Source organism: Mustela erminea, chromosome 5 (genome assembly GCF_009829155.1).
Source record: "Mustela erminea isolate mMusErm1 chromosome 5, mMusErm1.Pri, whole genome shotgun sequence".
Classification (NCBI taxonomy): domain Eukaryota; kingdom Metazoa; phylum Chordata; class Mammalia; order Carnivora; family Mustelidae; genus Mustela; species Mustela erminea.
Genome location: NC_045618.1, coordinates 105,976,327 through 105,997,968, shown reverse-complemented (window position 1 = coordinate 105,997,968; position 21,642 = coordinate 105,976,327). Strand labels below are relative to the sequence as shown.

The window sequence follows — 21,642 nt, the reverse complement described above, 5'->3', positions numbered from 1 at the left end:
GGGTAATTTTTGAGAATGGAAAACTGAGTGTAAGGCAAATCTGGGGAGCAGAGCTATGTCTTTGGGACTCAGTATTGTGGGTTTCAAAAGGACAACACTAGTATGTTAGAAAGGGATGCAAGGTGGGAGGCAGGTAGATTTCAAAGAAACTTTGGATATTTCAAATATGATATAAGACAGGCCTTCGATGCCTGGGTAGCTGGAAATAACTTCTCTTATTGTCTTCTCCTATTCTGTTTGGTCCTCTGATTCAACCTGATTGGTCAGGTTGTTATTTATTAGTACTATTATTTATGTGCATTTGGGTCAAGTAGACCCAATTTTGTGGTCCGTCTAGGTGGGAATATTACCCTACTAAGATTGTTTGTGTGAGATGTGGTGTAAATTTCAAACACCTGAAATAAAAATAAAATGTTGAAACACAACTTGGTCAGGCTGAGAGCATGGCTTATCCACCTGGTGGGTACTGAAATCAGGTAGAAGGGCGGGTCACAGTATAATGTATTATATTGTATTACACTGAATATACATAAAACAGATCTTATATATTCAAATCAATTCAATCACATTCCATTCAACAACTATTTGTTGACAAAGATAATCTCTTCTAAAGAGAGGTGCAATGGGTAAGATAACAGTGCATCTTTGAGATTGTGCTAGGTGTGTGGGTTCAAAGATAAACAAGATCTTGCTGGGTCCTGAGGGTGTTTACAAATTACTACAAAACAGGACCATGACAGCTATTGTAAAGAAGGGAATTAATAAGTACAGGAGATAATGTCTGTAAAAAGTTATAATGATGTGAAAAGCGCTTTGCAAATGCGGGTTCTATGGGGGTTGGTCTATAAAGGGCCTTTGGATTCCTGACCCTTTTACCCACAATGAGAGTTAACGGAAAAAGTAAACTGAATCACTGACAAAATCAAAGATGGGGGTCACGAATTCCTGGTGGCCACATTAGCTGAAAGATCTCGGGCAACTCACACAGCCTTCAGCCTCAACTTCGTTTCCTGTTAAATGGGGATTACTATTATTTCTTTCAGGGTTATTGAGTAGATTGAGCTGGCGCTGAAGGCAGCACCTAGCATTGTTCTTGGAAGGAGTAAGGGCACGATAAACCATACTTACTAGTTAGCACTTACTTTTAACTTCTCTGAGAAGGCAATACTTTGGGGCTTCTTTACACGATTCTAGTTAGAGGCACGCCTAAACCGAAGAGTTTTCATAATATCCTGCAGCTTCCGACGTGCATCCTTCGCCTTAATCGAGGACCAGAGAAATTCGGGCTCTTCCAGCGAAAACGGTGCCCCGGCCGAACGCACTAAGGGAGTGCCGCCGCAGAAGCCCAGGCTTCCAAGAGGGACAGCAGGGCAGGGGGGGGTCTCCGGCGGGGTCCCAGGAGCCGGGATCGCAGCGGAACAACCCCCTCCCACCCCCGCCCCACCCCGACTCGGCCCGGGCGCGGGAGCGGAGGCGGGGAAGTGGGCGCAGAGGGGCGTGAGGCAACGGCATCGGGTGTCAGTGCCAGCGGAGGCGGGGCGGGCACATCTTCTCGCCGCCCAATCCCCAGCTCCCGTCGTGGCCTCATGAATAAGCAACAAAGCGAAGCGTCCTCCCCCTGGCGTCCCAGACGGCTGAGGGAGCCGCCGCCGCCGCCGCCGCCGCTGCCGCCGCAGGGGCCGTGCCGGGGATGCCCAGCGCGGGCGCCACCGCTCTCCTCCGCGCGCTGCTCGGCTGAAGGCGCACAGGTGAGCACGGGCCCGACTCCCCGCGCTCGGGCGGCCGCGCCTGCAGACGCGGCTCAGGGCAGAGACGGAGCCGGAGCCCCAGGCGGCGCGGGGTCGCCCCGGGAGCGCTGCGGTCCGGGGAGCGCGGCAGCCCCGGGCGCGCCAAGCGTGCGTCCCGAGCCCCCACCCGAACGCTGCGCCCAGGCGCGGTGTGCGCGGGGGTAGCTCGGGGCGCGCCCCGCGCGGCGCGCAGGCCTCGAAGGACTCGCCGCGCTCCTCGCTCCAGCCCAGCCTCCCGGCTCCGCACCAGCGCGCGGGCCTTTGTGCTGGCGGGGCTTGCAGTGCTGGCTGCTTTTGTGTGGGCTTTCCTTTCTTCTCTCCCTCCCCTCCCCGTCTCACGGCTGTGGTGAAGTTCCTGAAGACTCGGGTTTGCTCCTTTCAGAGCATCCATGGTCATGCCCCCGATGCCAGTCAGTGTCCGGCAGCCGAGGAGCGAATGGGGGCTGCAGTGGCCACCCAAACGTGTTCTGCTACTTTGCAGAAACCAACAGTTGAGCGTTTAGCGCAGAGATGTCACGGAACCTCCTTGCTCAGACCCTGATCAGTCCCCCAGGACGCGGCGGGAGGATGCTGCTTGGAAAGGTCGCTTAACTGGAGAGAGGGCCTGTGGGCTAGACACGGAGGAGGTCAGGCTCTGCCCGAGACTGCAGAATGGTTGGTAGGTGTCGCCTAGAGGTGCCCAGATACCGCACGTGGGTCCTGGTCACGGACAGAACCCGACCTTTGAGGTAACAAATATGGAAGCCCTGGCTGGTGAGCGGCAGAAGGCAGCCGGGGTGAACAAAATCTAGGACTCTCAAGACTTTGGAGTTCTCAAAGATGAGAAATCTGTGCCTTCCCCAGCTGGGCTCGAGGACCTGCTAGGATCTTGGCGCCTAATTTCAGTGCAGAGCTGATGTGCAGGAGAGGAGAGAGGATGTTTTAAAGTGGCTGCATTCTTTCTTTGGAAGTTTTAGGTAGAAACTTAAGGGGGAGCAGGAGTGGTTCACAAAACCAATCATAGAGTTCGGAAGGACTGCTTCTGTAGGAAGCAAAATGTGTGGTCAGAATTTGCATGCCTCCCTTTCTTTTTGTGTATTTCCTTGATCACACTGTTGGACTCCAAGGAGAATTGTTGAAGCCAAGCGTGTGTAAAGTCATTGATTTCTGCTCACTTGCCGGCTGAAGCCCTCTGTAGCATCTATTGAAAGAAACTCAAAACTGGGGTGCGATTTCCCAGTATAACAGCACTGTTGCTTTTACACACAGTAGAGATTTGAGTGGTCTGATTATTCTTATGACTAAGGTAGAGCTGTTATATTTGTCTTAATAATGAGACAAACACTTAAGCAGCAGACTTGATATTATGTTTATTCACAAAACTCCCAAGACTCACCAAGTCTGAGGTAGCTACAGCAACAGAGCCAATTAGGGAGATGTGGATTTGTCCTTGTTTTCATAGGAGGCTTCTTACCATTATATTCTGGTGTTTCTTGCTAGACTTTTCAATATCATAATTTGTTATTACAGAAGTGGTTTAAGGCAAGCATAGAATCAAAAGAGGAAGACAGGCTTATCTGCTGTAGAAAATTTCTACTCTTTCAACTAAAGGTATATGTCATTCTTTATATCTAGCAGACGTTTGCCTGAAAAGTTGTGTATGGAACTGCATTTTTTATTCATTGAAAAAAAATTTTTTTTTTCCTGCACATAGGGAAGCTGGGTTTAATCTCTGTAGGATGAAAACTCATTCCCTAATTAAGATGTATGGTCAGTTCTGTTTTTTCCATATTGTATTTACTGGGTGATTATAAGAAAAGTATCTGAATCAAGTTTCATCTTGAAATGTTACATATTATGTTTATTCCATGAAATGTCTACCTGGTGATGACTTTCTGTTTAAATGCCAGCTAGTACTTAGAGATCTTGTCAAGCAGATGAGGTTTGTGAACCACAAAGAACAGAAATGAAATGTCAAATTGGGTCATTGAAAAGAACTGTGTGATGGATGGTTGACCAATATGGATTAGGATGGGATTCTGCAAACATCAGGCAATTCCTCGGTCGTTTTGTCAGCAGGAAAAGCTGAAAGAGGAAGCTCCCTGGAAATATCTAAGGGGGGAATAAAGGATGTTATGTATGATTTAAATTGCTCACGTTTCTGAAGCTTGAGTGTAACGTATGCCAGTATCACACTAATATGTCTTAAATTGAATGGCATTTAAAACTTTTTCTTCAAACTGTTTTCATGTCTGTTATCACATTTTGTTGCTTTTCCACCCTTTGAAAGAAACAGAATGAGCATTGTCACCTCCACTTTGCAACAGAGCAACAGAATTTCCATGGTTTGCCCAAGGTGGAGCTGGAACTTGAAGCCAATATTTAAATCTTCAGTTCAGCTTCTTTTCCCAGGGATAGGATGATGCACTAGGGGCTATAAGCGCAGACATCTTCATTTGTCTCCATTACTAAATTGTGGAAAACAAAGCTCTTGGGCTTAGAGTATGTAGAACTTCGTTGTGGTCTGCAGAGATGATAGAGCACTTTGCTGGTAGTTGCCAGTGTAACCTTCTTGACCCCAGCCTACTTACCCTTTTCCCTGTCAGCACTGATGCTGCTTCCTCCTGGGGAACTATGCTTTTCTTTGTGGTTACTCTCTTCTACCTCCTTCCACGGTGGCCAAACATGCTGCTGAAAGGATCATCCGTCATTCCCGCTGCTTAATTTATAGTGAAGAATGACGGGGGCCAGGTGATCTTAGAGCCAATATATTAGGCCAGTGACAATCGTCAATAGCACAGTGAATCAGAAAAGGGGTGCTGTAATGCTGTGTACCACAGTTGGGTTGATAGGGTCAGAATCTTGATTAACTCAGCTTTAGACAAATGAAATAGCATTGGCAAGAGGATATTAAAGATTAACAAAAGGGAAAGGTAAGACAATGAAAAATTAATTATTGAGGATCAGAAAAAGTACAAAATGGAAAGATGATTAGGATATAAACAAAGAAGGGGAAGAGTTTCTTTTTCCCTTCCTCAAGCGAAGAATCACTAATTGGTTTTTAAAAGATGTGATTGATGGTCAGTGGGAGGCAAGTCAACTTGAAGACTTGTCACTTGTAACTGTTGATTGATTTTTTTTAAGGAAACAAACTCTGAAAACCTAAAATACAGCAGAAATGAGAATACAGGTAGTTATTACTATTACTAAAATGATAAATTGAACGAGTAGCCAAAACTGGCCAGGTAATGAACAAAACATAGTTAGAGATAGATAAACCATGGCATGTCATTGGAAATCTCTTTAAAGTGGAGACTCTGAACATCCTTTTTCACATTCATAAGGGGTTATTTATTTTTGCTTCACTCCAGCAAATATGTATTGAACACCTCTTCTTTGTGCCTACCATTATTAGTAAATATATGGCAAACAAAGGAAGTGAAAACCCAGTGTTTGCATGCAAAGAGCAAACTCTTACAGATCTGATGATTTGTGCTAGAGAAGTTGGGAGAAGGGTGGGAAGAGACTGGGCCAGGCTATATTTGTGCCAGCAGTTAGTAAACAGGATGTGACCTGGGGGCCAGGGTTTGGATACCCAGGGTAGGGAAGAAGGGAGTCTTCTGGCTACTGCAGTCTTGTGAGCGTAACTTGGGAGCCTGAAATGAACGTGGCCCGGAAGGGCAATCTACTAAGCCGGTGATGGTTTGTAGAGGGCACTAGCAGTGTGGGGTTGCATTATAGATATGGAGCTTGGCAGTTGGAAATTTGGTGACATTCAGTGATGTGTTTGGCAAAGGGAGAGAACTGGAAGTCTGACAGAATTTTCAAGTTCAAAAACAAACATGACCACATAGGCAAGTTAATTGTTCTCTATAAGCTTGTAGCTTTCTCTAAAACAAAAAAAAAAAAATGGAGATTATGGTATTGCCTGTCTCATTAGGTGGTTGTTAGGATTAAATAAGGTAGTTTACATAAGGCACTCAACTCCTGGCACATAGCATCCTCCAAATGGTGGCCATTTTTGATTGATTATTGTCATTTTTATTCTTAAGAATAAACCATCTGGGGGCACCTGGGTGGCTCAGTTGGTTGGGCCACTGCCTTTGGCTCAGGTCATGATCCCGGAGTCCTGGGATCGAGTCCCGCATCGGGCTCCTTGCTCGGCGGGGAGCCTGCTTCTCCCTCTGCCTGCTCTGCCTGCTGCTCCCCCTGCTTGTGTGCTCTCTCTCTCTCTGACAAATAAATAAATCTTAAAAAAAAAAAAAGAATAAACCATCTGGATTGTATAAAATGGACTGGAGAGGAGAGAGTCTGGACAGGATCATCAGTTGAGAGGCCATTAAAATAATAACCAGGGCGCCTGGGTGGCTCAGTGGGTTAAGCCGCTGCCTTCGGCTCAGGTCATGATCCCAAGGTCCTGGGATCGAGTCCCGCATCGGGCTCTCTGCTCAGCAGGGAGCCTGCTTCCCTCTCTCTCTCTCTGCCTGCCTTTCTGTCTACTTGTAATCTCTGTCTGTCAAATAAACAAATAAAAAATCTTTAAAAAAAAAATAAAATAATAACCATTAGTGAGGTGATGAGTATCAAGAGATATTATGAGGGAGGTATCCACAGAGGTTGTGAATCTAGAATGTGGAGAAGAATTCAGGATGAAACCAAAGTTTAGGTGAAGAAGATAGTGTGTCTGAGGTGGCATGCAAGTATTTTCAGGAGACAGTGAAAAATCTAAGATTAGGCAGCTTTCTTCCCCAAACCTTTTGGTATTTATGGTATTTGTGTTTATCTCAAGAAGAGGGAAATATCAGGCAATTTGTCACCAGTTTTTTGGCATACTCTCTAGGCCTCCTGTGTCTGGAGTACTCTTACGGCAATGCTCACGTTCCTTCTCTATTGTATGTGGAATTCAGTTTCCTTTGAAAAATGTAGCTTTGTCACTGATGAGAATGTTTTCCCGTGCTGGTTCCCCTTGGGTCTACATTTTGGTAACACACTGAGCAATAATATACATTTTAGTTGGAAAAAAAGTTGACCAAGTGTTTCAAAAACCCATGATTATTAAATCTAACAAGGTGACTAAGTCTGTTTTTTATGTTGTCTTTCATTTGTCTTTGTAACCTGAGTATGCCAAGACTGGACAAGGAAACAGATTCTGCACTGTATCTATTTAAGATTGTCAAAGATAATGGGTGACAGAGCAGCTTATCTGCCCACTGGTGGCAGAAATGCAGTACACTGTTCAGAGGACCACAGCGCCATTAGGATACCTTGATAGCAAGTGATTGACAAAGTGTTACTGACTTGCTCTAAAAGGGATGCTTTTTAAGCTATTAGAAGCCAATGGCCCCTATCAGTTGGCAATTTGGTTACAGTTTATTTACCTGAATTAATTTGCTGTGATGGATAGTAGTGGAAAGAAGGCAGCACTGCCTTCAGCTAGATCTTGAGCTGTGAAAGAAAAGTTAGAGAAATATTCTTTTGTTTGTTCAATATTCTTATGATTGAGTTAATTTAAGATAATTAAGACACAGAGTACTAATTAGCAGTGAAATTTCCCCACCCTCCCCTTCCCCTACAAAGCAGGCTGTAGGCATTCCTCTATTTGTTCAGCCAATATTTACTGAGCATTTCCTCTGTGCCAGGCTCTTTGCCAGGGAGGGGATACAATGTTGAGGAAAAAAAAAGAAAAGGCGTATAGCCTTAAAAATATGCTTGCAGATGACTATTTAGTTTGAGACATATGGCTGTTCAGTTGACAATGGTCAGCCTTTTCTTATTTATTCTCTAATGTCAGGTGGCTCTCCCTGGGGACCACCAAAATCATGGGAATGGCTGTGTGAACTTGCACTGTGCTTTGAAAGACGGAGGAAGACTTAGAACTTGAAGGTCATTTACCAATTTATCTGAGTTGCAGACATGCTCCCTGCTGTCGTTCTTATAGGCTGTCTTTTCTGTTTCTTTTAAAGTTTAGGCCTTGCTTTGAATAGTGGGGAGAGGGAACATATGGCCGCAATACGCAGACATAGAACAGGCTTGCAGTTCACCCCCATTTTTTCTGTAGTTGGATTTAGAAAGCAGGTGGCTGACACTTAATTACAGAAGGAAAGTCTTTTAGAGCAATGGCAGAATTCCCTTCACACAAAAATTCTAAAGCTCAAGATCTAGCTGAAAATAAAACCTTGAAGGAAAATTCTGTTTGGGAAAGGCAATTGAGGTTATATTAAATCTGTATGGTTTGCCTACCCCCTGCCCCCCCCACTCCGATTTGTTTATAAGATTCTCCTCTCAGCCCACATGGCTCCAGAACATATAAATTAGATGTGAAACATCCATTCAATCATTTGGGTGCCTTGCCTACTTGACGGCATGATTGTTGGAATATGAATACATTTGTATTTTAATTTTATGACCTTGTAGATAAAATATGAAAATGGAATCATGGAGATAAAAAGGATTTACCCTATTTTTTGTTTAATTCCTCATTTTGTCAAAGGAAAGACTGAGGCTATTTGCACAGTATCCCGTAGCAAATTTTAACAACAATAAAGCTCGGATTCAGGAATTGTTTTTCTGATTCCAGTCCATGTCCCTCTAAATTCTATTGTTATTCACGATGGCCTCCTTTTTTTTTTTTTCCTTTCCTTTCCTACAGGTTTTTATCCAGAAGCATGGGATCATGTAGACCAAGGTTTTAGGCCACACCCTATATTGTCTGGGATGTTTAGTAAGATTTCACTGAATGGGAAAAATATTTGTTCAGGAAAGAATCGATCAGAGGGTTGTATAGCTTTTACATATGTTCGACTATATATGCTTTCATAGCTCAATTTATCTGTAACTGTATCAAAGATACAGTTTCATCAACTGTGAACATTTACAGCCTGTCTTTGTTTTGTTTTGAGGAGTACAATTAGAGGCAGCAAGCCAAATACTCTTACCAGATCTGTTACCTGACTATGAAGTGGGATTCTTTAGGGATCATTTTAAAGTATGGTCATAACTATTGTTCAGAATGTGGACACACACATAGCACAGGCTGTTCCCTGTTTTTCAAATATCTTTTCCATATTCTCTCTTTTTAAAACAATGCTAGCTGCTGGTATGTAATTTAATATTTAAATAAAATTGTTACAGATCCTCCTCCCCCATGTGGGGAAGCTTACCATTCCTCTCACTATCTATGAGGATTCTTGCCAGGGGTGTGGTGGCTTTCTTCTAGTCACCTCTGGCTTCAGTTTTCTTCTGCTAATAAATTTATGTACTGTTCCTTTTCTGCACATCATCTTATTCCTATATTCTCACAACGTACTGTGGATTCAAGATTTCTGCATAACAAATTATCCCTAACTTAGTGGCCACAAATGCTTATTTCATCTCATTTCTGTGCATTAGGAATTTGGGAGTAGCCACCTTACCAGGTGGTTCTGGCTCAAGGTCTCTCAGGAAGTTCAGGAAGTTGCAATCATGGTGTCAGCTGAAGAAAGCTACAGTCATCTGAAGGTTTGACTGGGGCTGGAGGATGCCTTCCAAGATGACTCCTTCATGGTGTGCTGGTAGCTTGGCAGGAGGCTTCAGCTCCAAATCCGGGGGATTCCTCTTTCCTTGTGTAGAAAAATTCAGCCTTTTTTTCCTCTTCAGCTATCGAGATCATGCCCTAAGGACTTGAGATCGTTTTGGTTACAAAAAGACCTGGAAACAAAAATGGGGAAGCTTTGAACTTCTTCAGGGGAGAAGGCCCTATGAAAACATAAATTTTTATATTTGATGTGTGCACATTACATGCTTAACCCAAGTAGTTTAATGATCAGACATGAAAGAAGGAAAAAATAATAACTTTCATAAAGCTTCAGTTTTTAGAATTTTCATTCCTATGTTTAACTTTCTAGAACATCTATAGCATCTGAGAAATTTCTGATGATGGGAAAAGAAAGTGCCCAAACAGCAAAGTAGATTAAAAAAGAACTAAAACTCATACATTTTGGGGAAAAATTAGTAGTTTTTTTTTTAAAGATTTTATTTATTTGACAGACAGAGGTCACAAGTAGGCAGAGAAGCAGACATAGAGAGAGGAGGAATCAGGCTCCCCACTGAGCAGAGAGGCCAATGCGGGGCTTGATTCTAGGACCCTGGGATCATGACCTGAGCTGAAGGCAGAGGCAGAGGCTTTAACCCACTGAGCCACCCAGGTGCCAAATTAGTAGTTTTGATATAGTTTTAATTTTAACGAGAGTGAGTAGTTTTTAAAAACAGAAAATGCAATAAATCTCAATCTTATAATTATATGTATTCAGTAAAGATAGCTAATTTAAAATGTGTTTTGGTTCTCTTAAATAGTTTTTTTCCCCTAAAAACACATTTATGTGCAGTAACTCTTATACTCTTTCTGCTCTTTAAATTTTGAAACATCACAGGTTTGCCTATAATTTTTATAGTTGTTACAGAGAAAAAAATAAGTGTTTTAAAGAGAAATTTAAAAAATAGTTTGTTTATTTTTTTAATTTTATTTTTTGTTTACTTTTTTTAATATTTTTTTTTTTTAAAGATTTTATTTATTTATTTGACACAGAGAGATTACAAGTAGGCAGAGAGGCAGGCAGAGAGAGAGAGAGGAGGAAGCAGGCTCCCTGCTGAGCAGAGAGCCCGATGCGGGACTCGATCCCAGGACCCTGAGATCATGACCTGAGCCGAAGGCAGCGGCTTAACCCACTGAGCCACCCAGGTGCCCCATTTTGTTTATTTTTTTTAAAAGTGGGCTCCACAACCAATATGGGGCTCAAACTCAGAACCCCAGGATCAAGGGTCACGTGTTCTACTGACTGAGCCAGCCAGGTGCCCCTAAAGATAAATATTAATCGAAAATAATTTATATACTTAGAAAAACTTTTTGAATATAACCAGCATCCAGTGTTTTATGATGATGTTTCATTAAGTTTTAAGCCATACTTGAAACTTTCTCTGAATGTAATATAAATAAATGTGAGATTTACTTTCTATGTCTCAGATATATTGCTATTTCTGCAGTCATTTGACTACATGATTAATGGCAGAATTTAGGGAGAATATTGCAAATGTGGCTTCAAGGGTAATTTTTTCAAATAGGTATTTAAGAAACAATGAGCTTAGTCCTTGAACTATGTGTACCTCTTCTAGAGAGCTTCAAGTTAAATCAGCTGCAAAATTCAGCAGGGAAAAATGAACTGGGTTATCCATGTCTCAAAGGTACCAAAGAAGTAGAACAGCTGTCTCTTCTGTACTATCCCTGAGCATGAAATCAAGATTATTTTACTTACAGTTTAATCTGAAGGGGCTTATTTACAAAATGCATTTATGTGACAGCTTGATATGCTTTATTTTTCCGCAGGACTCAATTACTGGAATTGTCAACTTTGTTGATGTATGTGCACGTTTCTCCTCCACTATGAGAAGACCAATTGTAGTGCACATTTGTCTGGCCTTCTGGAGCCTTGTGCTTCTCAACTTTGCCACACAATGTGTGGCCTTCCCCAAAGTGGAAAGAAGGGAGATAGCACATGTTCCTGCAGAAACAGGGCAGCCTGAGAGGATGAAAACAGATGACCTAGAAAATGACCCTCTGACTTCCAAGTGCCCTCCCCAGTTGGTGGTCTCTGAAGATCCAGTGATGGTGTTAGCAGAACCATCAGCAACGTCCTTAAAGAAAGTATTGCCTACTGACAAAGAAGTCCATCCAGTAGGCGATGGGCTCATGCAGCCTAACAGCCCTGCCTTGCACACTAGTGCTGAGACAGTTGTCCCTGGCGAGGAGGAAGTGTTTGTTTCCAGCCAGCCAGAGAGGGTGTCTCCCAAAAGCCGACTTTTCAAGGCCATGCTGACCAATCCTATCCCTGTAACTGCTCCTCTGAATATCGATCAGAAAGAAGAACACTTCGGTAGTACCGTCATTCAGCCCATCATAGAAGGGACCACAGAAGAAACACAGGGTTTTCTGAACTATGTGGATGACCAGTTGTTTGCAACTGAAAGTCAGGAAAGAGTTAGTCTGGGACATTCACCTTCCTCTGATGTGAATACTAAAGAAATGCTAACTGCCAATCCCAGGATTGAGAAATCTGAAGCAAATACAGAACACAGGGCAGTTTTTTCCCCCAGTGTTGATCCCGTAGTGGGCACGGAGACTGGAAGCCCCATGCCTGAGAGGGAGAAGCCTTCGCCGATGACAGCTGATCATACCCAGACCGCTGCCACCAAGCGCTGGCTCACAACCTCTGAGTACACCCTGAGTGTTGAGCCAGAAACTGACAGGCTGCTGGGAGCCCCAGGAGTCTCAGGGAGTGTCAGCACAGCTGTTCCATCTGCCTCTGTCGGAAGCGATGAATGGGATGACACCAAATTAGAGAGTGTAAGCCAGATAAAGACTCCAAAGCTTGGAGACAGTATAGAGACTCAGGTGGGAATGGAAATGTCTCAGACAGCCCAAGAAACTGATAATGACCCTATGGAAGGTCTGGAAGAGGGCGAACCTGTGACAGAGGCTGCAGAGGTGGCTCTTGGGCTGCTGGAAGGGGAAGAACCCATGGGGACAGCCCTGCTAATGGCACACGGGGAGGCGCGATCCTCTGCCTTTGCCGATCAAAGTTCTTTTACTCCCACAAGTCCTGCAGAAGATGGGAAAGTCTCTGTTGTCAGCCTCTTCCAAGATACTGCAGACTTCATGGAATCCACTAGGGAAAATGATGCAGTGGTTTTCTTAGAGACCACTGTTTCCATCTCAGAATATGAATCTGAGGCACATCAACCACTGGGAAGTACACTGAAAGGTAAAAGAAAGAAAGAAAGAAAGAAAAACAAGCTTTGTTTAATTTGGAATGTTTCCATCTGATTTTATTATTATTTTTTAAAAATTGAGATGTAATTAACACATGACATTGTATTAGCTTTAGCTCTTGTTTTATGTTTTTTAAAGTTGATTATTATTTTTTAAAAGATTTTATTTATTTGACAGAGAGAGTGAGAGAGAGAGAGAGAGCACAAGCAGGGGGAGTGACAGAGGGGAGGGAGAAGCAGGCTTCTTGCTGAGCAGGGAACCTGATGTGGGGCTCGATCTCAGGACCTGGGATCATGACCTGAGCTAAAGGCAGAAGCTTAACCCACTGAGCCACCCAGGCACCCCCGTATGTTGGTTTTTAAAATTCCATTAAGAGAGTTGGGTCTCCATGACCATGAAGATACTGGATATGACTGAACAAGAATTACTTTGATTTTCCATAACATTTTAAGATATTCCTGGAGCATTAAGTCATATAACTCCAGATTATTCATCACATAATTGAATCTGTGATTCTTATGTATTAGAATTACATTAGTTTATATAATACGGTCTAAAAAGTAAAATGAATTTGGTGATTGATTATTATTTTGATTATTGAATATACTCATTACTTAGTCATGATTGCCTTCCTTAACTACAGTCTCTCTCTTTTTAAAGTTTTTTAAGTTTGTTTATTTTTTTTTACTAAGTCTACACCCAATGCGTGGCTCGAGCTCATGAACCCTGAGATCAAGAGTCACATGCTCTTCTGACTGAGCCAGCCAGGTGCCCCTCAACTATAATCTCTTAATAGGCAACTTCTTTTTATTCCCAGCACATAGCACGATATCTGGCACCTAGTAGATGCTTCCTAAATACCAAGTCAGTGGATGTGTAAATGGAGATAGAGAACCATTCAGACTGAAATTACTCTATTTGACTGCCTGCATTATTCAAATTAATCAAAAAGTTTCTAGATGTTCTTTGTAGAGAGAAATAGTTAAATAATTCCTTTCACTTTAATTTTTTTTTTTTTGGTTGTTGTTCTTCAACTATAAGAACGTGAAAAACCGAGATTACTGACAACAGTAGTTAGAGAATAGCCAAAAATCTTTTTTACCTGTTTTCTGGTGATTATACATCTTTTCCGAAAGTAGACAACTCAAATGCTAATCATTTAAGGGCCCAGGGACTACTTAAGATATTACCCTCTGCAGGATATGCAATGATTTCTCTGTGGTTTTGGTTACTATGAACAGATGAGTAACCTTAGGTCATCATCAGTTCTCGGACTGAGCTTATTATTCCCCGGGTTTGGGTGAAGATCAGGTTTTAAAAGTCATCTATAAAAATTATCATATTATTTTTTTTCTCTACAGGAAGTAGAGAGAGTAAGAAATGTGGAGAAATTTTGAATGATAATTTTAAAATTTCCATCACTATTTCTAGTTCTTATTCTTTTTTTCTCTCATAGCGGTCACCATTCAAAGTTGATATTTACTGAATACTTGTACAAGTACTGGTGTTTATGCTAAGTGCTTTACATGCATTATCTATTTTATTTACTTATTTAAGAGAGAGAGAGCGAGAGAGAGAGATCACACATGTAAGAGCTGGAGCTGGGGCAGAATGGCTGAGGAAGAGGGAGAGAGTTTCATGCAGACTCCATGCTGAATGCTAATCCCAGAGCCCAGGGAACAGGGAGCGGCTCTATCTCAGGACCCTAAGGTCATGACCTGAGCTGAAACCAAGGGTCTGATGCTCAACGGACTGAACCACCCAGGGACCCATGAAGCCTGGATTCTTTTTTTTTTTAAGATTTTATTTATTCATTTGACAGAGAGAGATCACAAGTAGGCAGAGAGGCAGGCTGAGAGAGAGGAGGGGAAGCTGAGCAGAAAGCCCAGTGCGGGGCTCGATCCCAGGGCCCTGGGATCATGACCTGAGCTGAAGGCAGAGGCCTAACCCACTGAGCCACCCAGGCACCCCTGAAACCTGCATTCTTTTTTTTTTTTTAAGATTTTATTTATTTATTTGACAGATAGAGATCACAAGTAGGCAGAGAGAGAGGAGGGGGGAAGCAGGCTCCCCGCTGAGCAGAGAGCCCGATGCGGGGCTCGATCTCAGGACCCTGAGATCATGACCCGAGCTGAAGGCAGAGGCTTTAACCCACTGAGCCACCCAGGCACCCCTGACTGCTCAGATATATGGGTTCCATGGAATGATATTAGTACCTACCTGTCCTTAATATACATTGGAAGAGAAAAGAAGATGATGCCCACCATATACTTAGCAGTGTATGTATACAGCATATAATAGAAATATATGTATATCTAACATATAATAGAAACTCAGTAAACATTAATTACTGTAATAATTATTATTTTATTAAAAATGCAGACTTTCCCCTTTAGAAATGCAAATGTGAAAATTAATATGTATATATAAATGCTGAGAATTTTTGAATATAACTTAGAACTGTATAATTTGTTTCTTAACAAACTGGTTATGTTGATATTTATAAGAGGAAGATCAACTGTTGATCTTTCTATTTTGTTTTGGATTTTGTTTTACACATTAACTTCTTTATCTCAGTCTTAGATTGATTCATCGCTCCTGAAAGCAGCAACACTGAAAATATTTATTTGCTGGCATTTTGTGTCTGAGCGATCTGTTGGCCTTCCCATACCCTGAAATAGCTATCTTCTTCTTCTTCTTCTTCTTCTTCTTCTTTTTTTTTCAGTTTATTAATTATAGAGTGACATTTTAAGGTTTAGGGAATTTGTCTATTTTAAAACGTTGTATCCCCCCTTTTAAGACATCATCACTCAAGAGATGACAACAGCTGTTCAAGAAGCAGAAGCCACTTTATCATTGGTGACACAAGAGCAGCAGGTTTCTACCCTCGAGGTTACTGGAGAAAATGGTAAGACTGAGGAAGGAAAAGAGTCCCCCTCTGCCACATCTGGTGTCCCTGCTGTTACTCAGCTGTCGAGGAGATGGGAGCCTCAGCCCTCTACAGTTTCAACTACAGCCGTGCCGTTGTCTTCCGAAGTTACTTCTGCTCTGGAAGGTTTGTAAGGAGGGGGGACTTGGACTCAGTTTGGGGGTGGATCTTTTCTGAGTTAATAAGGAATAGAATGAGTGTGGCACCTGGATCTGTCCCCAGGGTACACACACATTCATCTGGAGAAGGAACTGGAAAGGTGCGTGAACTCTCTCTTGTTTGGAGGGATGTGGCAAAGCCTGACAGGATGAGGAGTTAGTTCCCAGGTAAAATCAGGTGGCTCATCACTGGGGCCTGGGAAGGCCAGACCTCCTGAGAAGCTCTCCTTGTTTGTCAGCACTGGCTGCTAGGAGCCAGGGGGTGAAGTGAAAACAGTGAGGACCTCAGTTCAAATCTCAGCTTTGGCCACCACTAATATTGTGGCCTCAAGCAAGTCTCATGTCTCCAGGCTTGGTCTGTGCATCTCTAAATAATGCTTACCTGTCTTACAGGTTATTTTAAGGATTCAAAATAAAGGCTACAAAGTGCTTTCCGTATAGGAGGCCCTCAAATACTCTTAAGGACAGCAAAATTTTTAAATCTTGGTGATCATCAGAAACACCTGAAAATTACAAAAATTATTATTATTTAAATATTGTTTTTGGCCTCATGTCTCTATCTCATTATTGGTTCTAAGTCTACTTTTATTTATTAACTGAATTATTTATTTATTTATTTTTTTAAAAAGATCTTATTTATTTATTTGACAGAGAGAGACACAGTGAGAGAGGGAACAGAAGCAGGGGGAGTGGGAGAGGGAGAGTCAGACTTCCCGCTGAGCACGGAGCCTGATGCGGGGCTCAATCCCAGAACCCTGGGATCGTGACCCGGGCTAAAGGCAGACGCTTAATGACTGAGCCACCTAAGTGCCCCTAACTGAGTTATTTTTAACAAGATAATAAATATCTCCTAGCCCTGCCGCTCCAAAAGACACTTTGGGGCCTAGTTAGTAACGTAGATGTAACCCCATCCACCTTCTTCCTCCTCTGATGTTAACTGTCATCCTGAATCTTGTGTTCCTCATTTCCTTGATTTCCTTTTATCTTAGTTTTCTTTTTTCCCCTTTTTTTCTTAGTTTTATCATGCCTGTATTCATTCCTCAAATTATGCATTTAAATATTTTAGTAGTTTTTAATTTTATAAAAACAGTATTGTGCTGCAGATAACCTTTTTGGGACTTGCTTGTTTTACTTAATAGTCTATGGCTATGATTTACTTGCTATGAATCTTCTGTTTTGACTATTTATAATATTACACCAAGAAAATAGATCACAGTGTATTCATCTCATCTTCACCCAGTCTCTCCTAGCAATTGGCATTAAGGTCATTTCCAGGTTTGGCTTTTGTGAACATTGCTTGCTGCCATGTATACCCTCTTATATATCTTCCATTGGACATGTGCAGGAGATTCTCTTGGTTATAATCCTAGAGCCCCAGGTTTAGGTCTGAATGTTTGCCTCTAGCGGGCAATGTCTCACTATTTTCCAAAGTGGTTGCACCAGTGTATGTTCCTAATAGCAATGTATGTGAGACTCTGTGCATCCATATCCTAGAAGCTTTAAGAAACAGTTTTTCCGGCTTCACCACAAAGGGAATTCTGATTGAGGAAGTTGGGATATGTGGAAAGCATGGAGCTGAACTTCTAAAAAATTACCTCAGAGATTCTGATGATCTACCAGACCTGCAAAATAATACTATTCTAGAGTATTTTTTTTTTTTTTAATATTTGGGAAAACTTAGGGCTAAATTTGGCTGCATTGGAATTGAGCATATTCTAGACAGATACCCTTACCCTTTCACTTGATTTTTTAAAGTTGTCTTTGGTATATATTTTAATAGTTTTTTTGTTACTGTCTTTGGCAGTAAATCAGATAAAATTGTACAAAATTCCTAATATTGTCAATAGAGTAAATGGGAAATGAAAATTTGAAAAGAAATTTCTGATTTGAGACAGTACAATTTCCCAGACGATAAAGTGCCTTATCGGGATTGATGCACTATGGGAAGGGGGGAGCTGGTCTAAATGCCAGACTTAATGTATATAAGATACTGGTTTCACTGATCATTTCTTGCTTGAAAAGCAGAAAAGCATGTATACGTTTCTCCTAATGATCATCTTTGGGTAAGATGCTATCTTTTGTGTTTGACAGACCTAATAGACACCATCACTGGGCCAAACGAGGAATTGTTCACACCAGTTTGGGGCTCTCCGGTGACTCCCCCTGGAATAATAGAGGAAGCCCCCAGCCTTTTCCCAGCACTTCCTGATTCTGAGGCGTCTTCGGAGAGCAGAACCGTTGTCCCATCCATTAGCCATGTTAATACAGCTGCCTCATATGGCCTGGACCAACTTGAATCTGAAGGTACCCATGCTTTGAAGGGGGTCTTTTCTTGGACTGATTGATGGAGTCACTGAGTAAATGTTGTTTTTGAGAAAAGATTAAGGAGCAATGTATTCCATCTGCAGTGTGGATCCGGGGTCAATAAACCGTGGCCAGGCCAGATCTGGCCTGCCATCTATATGACCTGCAAGTTAAGAATGATCTTTACCTATTCAAATGATTGGGGAAAAATAATTAGAAGAAGAGTAATATTTTGTGACATGTAAAAGTTAAATAAAATTCAAATTTCATTTTTCCTAAATCAAGCTGTCTTGGGACCCAGCTGCACGTGCACATTTATATCTTGTATGTGGCTACTTTTGTGCCAGATCAACAGAGTTGAATAGTTTTGACAGAGACTGTGCACAAAGCCCGAAACATTTATGATGTGGCCTTTTACTGAGAAAGCTTGCTGACCTCCGGTCTAGAGCAGTAGCTGTTAACTACAGGTGAACATCAGGATCACTTTGGGGAGCTTTTAAAAAAAATCCGAATGCCTTATTCCTCCCAGGGATTCTGATTCCATTGATGTAGGATGCAGTCTGACATCTACATTTTTATTTTTATTTTTAAAGACTTTATTTATTTATTTGACAGAGAGGTAGAGAGCACAAGCAGGGGGAGCAGCAGGCAGAGGGAGAGGGAGAAGCAGACTCCCCCCTGAGCAGAGAGCCCAAAATGGAACTCGATCCCAGGACCCTGGGATCATGACCTGAGCCGAAGATTTAACTTTAACTGACTGAGCCACCCAGGTGCCCTGCATCCACATTTTTTTTTTTTTCTTAAAGATTTTATTTGACAGAGATCACAAGTAGGCAGAGAGGCAGGCAGAGAGAGAGAGGAAGGGAAGCAGGCTCCCCGCTGAGAAGAGAGCCCGATGCGGGGCTCGATCCCAGGACTCTGAGATCATGACCTGAGCCGAAGGCAGAGGCTTTAACCCACTAAGCCCCCTGCATCCACAGGCGTCCCCTGCATCCACATTTTTAAAGAGTACTCAAGATGACTAAGATCTGCAGGCTCCATCGAGGATGCTGGTTTAAATGGAAACATTCGCGTTTCCCCACCAGACTTTTTTAGGTGGAAACTTTAATGTGGATTGTATTTTCACAGCACTGCTCTGGTTGTTAGTCCTGGAATTTTGTTTTTGTTTTTTCCTTCATGAACATTTCCGGGTTAGGAAGTTGTACTATTTGGAGAGGGTCAGTCTCTTCACCTGTTAAGATTGAGAAATGCATACCAAATTATACTTTCTGAGACATTGGCTGTGAGCATGAAAAAGAGGCCTGGAGCCCAGCTGCACATCCACAAACACGCAGACTGAAAATATGACGAAAGGTCATTTAATTAATCAGCATTTTGGCAGGTGGTACAGAATGTCCAGAGATTTGTGATGCTGAGTTTCTAAAATGAATCTAGAGGACAGGTAAGCTTTTGGGCACAGCATTAGCCATGGGCTTGCTGCAGTAAAGACATATGATGTATTGTTATATGATATTTTGTCTCCTGTAGAACAGGAAAAGGGGCTTAGCCAGTTTTGCCGCAGACTCTATCTCAGGGTAATGCTGGCAGTTCCCTGGCAGAGAAACATGACATTTTAGGAGTATTCTGGAGAACTCCATAGTAGAATGCTGGTTTAAGAAATGGATCAAAGCGAGCTCTGAGGCCAACAGCTCTTACACTCCATGTTGAGATAAAAACGGTATGACTTTGAGATTAATCTCATATTAGCTGTCGGCTCTCCTTGGCGCCATCTGGAAAAAGCAGGTTCCCCCAAATTAACCTGAGTTAGAGATGACAGCTTTACCCGGCAGGGCTCATTAAATCAGAGAAAAAAATATATTTGTGAGTAATCCATACTTGTGAAACTGCAATAATTTTCTAAATTTAGTAGATGATGGCAGTTGCATTGAAATATGTGAGAATTTTCTTGACTTGCTGAAGATGTCCTGGAGTTTTAGTGCTTCTCTTCTACACAATTTGACTCCAGCTTCTTTCTGAGAATGTATTTTGTCAGTTTTTGATTGAAATTACAAGCCTCATCAAAGTTTTTGAGACATTTTTGGTTTAAAAATATTCTTTCTGCTGCAGTGTTGGGCGGAAGATAAGATTTTGAATGAGCACACCTTTTCCCCTGGATCCTGGGAAGTACCATTTATGTTTAATTAGTGTACATTATTAATGTCACAATTAATTTTATGCTGGTGTGTCTACTCCTTTGAACTACACTTATTTATTTATTTATTAATTTATTTTTTAAAGATTTTATTTATTGATTTGACAGAGAGAGAGAGATCACAAGTAGGCAGAGAGGCAGGCAGAGAGAGAGAGGGAGAAGCAGGCTCCCCCGCTGAGCAGAGAGCCCGATGTGGAGCTCGATCCCAGGACCCTGGGATCATGACCTGAGCCAAAGGCAGAGGCTTTAACCCACTGAGCCACCCAGGCGCCCCTGAACTATACTTATTTAAACAAATAAGCCTACTAGACTCCTGAATGTGTGGGGGACCTCTAGTTTCAGTACATGTTTTTCTACCTTGCCTAGGAATGTAGGCTTTGGAGGAAGGGTTTTAATTCTATTGTAGGCTTATACCCAGAGGCAGATAATTTATTCTTACCCAGACTGTGAGTTGTGCCATGTCAAGTTACCTACCTTTCCAAGTTTTAATCTCTGTGATGAGTTGACACATGACATACAGCTCTCCAGCTTAAGATGTGTGTTTATTTAATTATATTATTAAATTCCTCGTATATTATTTTTGTACCTTCTTTCCCACTAGAGGACAGAAGCACTTCTCCAGAGAATGGAGCCTTTTTCTCAATGGGATATGGGCAAAACCTGCCCTTATTAGACAGCAGACAACCGAGAAGCCAAGAACCTTTGTGGAAATTTCTGAATGTTTATCCTTTAAGGGATAATTAATGGCTCAAATGAACCTCAAATTTGTATCTAATTGGCCTCCTGTTGTCTTTGTCACCTTTACGTCTCCACAACATAATCACCAAGCATCTTAGTTTTCTAGGGCTACCATACAAAATACCACAAACTGGATGGGTTTTAGAGCCTGGAAGTCTGAAATCAAGGTGTGGGCAGGGCCCTGCTCCTTCCAGTGCCTCAACAGGGGGGAATCATCCCTTGCTTCCTCCAGCTTTTTAGTGGCCTCATGAGTTCCTTTGCTTGTGGCAACATAATAGCAACCCCTGCCTCCATGTTCACGGGACTGTGGTCCCTCAGTGTGTCTCTCTGCCCCGATTTCTTTCTTTCTTTTTTTTTTTTTTTAAAGATTTTATTTATTTATTTGATAGAGATCACAAGTAGGCGGAGAGGCAGGCAGAGAGAGAGGAGGAAACAGGCTCCCTGCTGAGCAGAGAGCCCGATGTGGGGCTCGATCCCAGGACCCTGGGATCATGACCTGAGCCAAAGGCAGAGGCTTAACCCACTGAGCCACCCAGGTGCCCCTCTGCCCTGATTTCTTACAAGAACACCAGCCATTGGATTAGGACCCATCCCAATAACTTCCTCTTCACTTGATCTGCCAATACTCCATTTTTGAAGGCCACGTTCACAAGTACAACAGGTTATATATTTTTTGGTGGGGATGCGATTCAGTGCATAACAAGGGTCTGCTTCTGAGAAGTTTGCCAGCAGGCTCTGAAGGCAGACATGAGCTC

At 42.3% G+C, this 21,642-nt stretch overlaps 1 protein-coding gene across 2 annotated transcripts in view; it reads left to right on the top strand.

The window, feature by feature from the left end:
- The first annotated feature begins 1,615 nt into the window (after window positions 1-1,615).
- Window positions 1,616-21,642, top strand: part of ARMH4 (armadillo like helical domain containing 4) — a 117,681-nt gene continuing 97,654 nt past the window's right edge. The window contains exons 1-4 of one of the 2 annotated variants that reach the window (XM_032344320.1): window positions 1,616-1,748; window positions 11,125-12,559; window positions 15,368-15,622; window positions 17,746-17,958. In XM_032344320.1, coding sequence (XP_032200211.1) covers window positions 11,182-12,559; window positions 15,368-15,622; window positions 17,746-17,958 — 1,846 coding nt within the window. In that variant the 5' untranslated portion in view covers window positions 1,616-1,748; window positions 11,125-11,181. Of the gene's footprint in view, window positions 1,749-2,262; window positions 2,446-11,124; window positions 12,560-15,367; window positions 15,623-17,745; window positions 17,959-21,642 lie in introns of those variants that run through there. The other variant, XM_032344321.1, reaches the window with a different exon arrangement.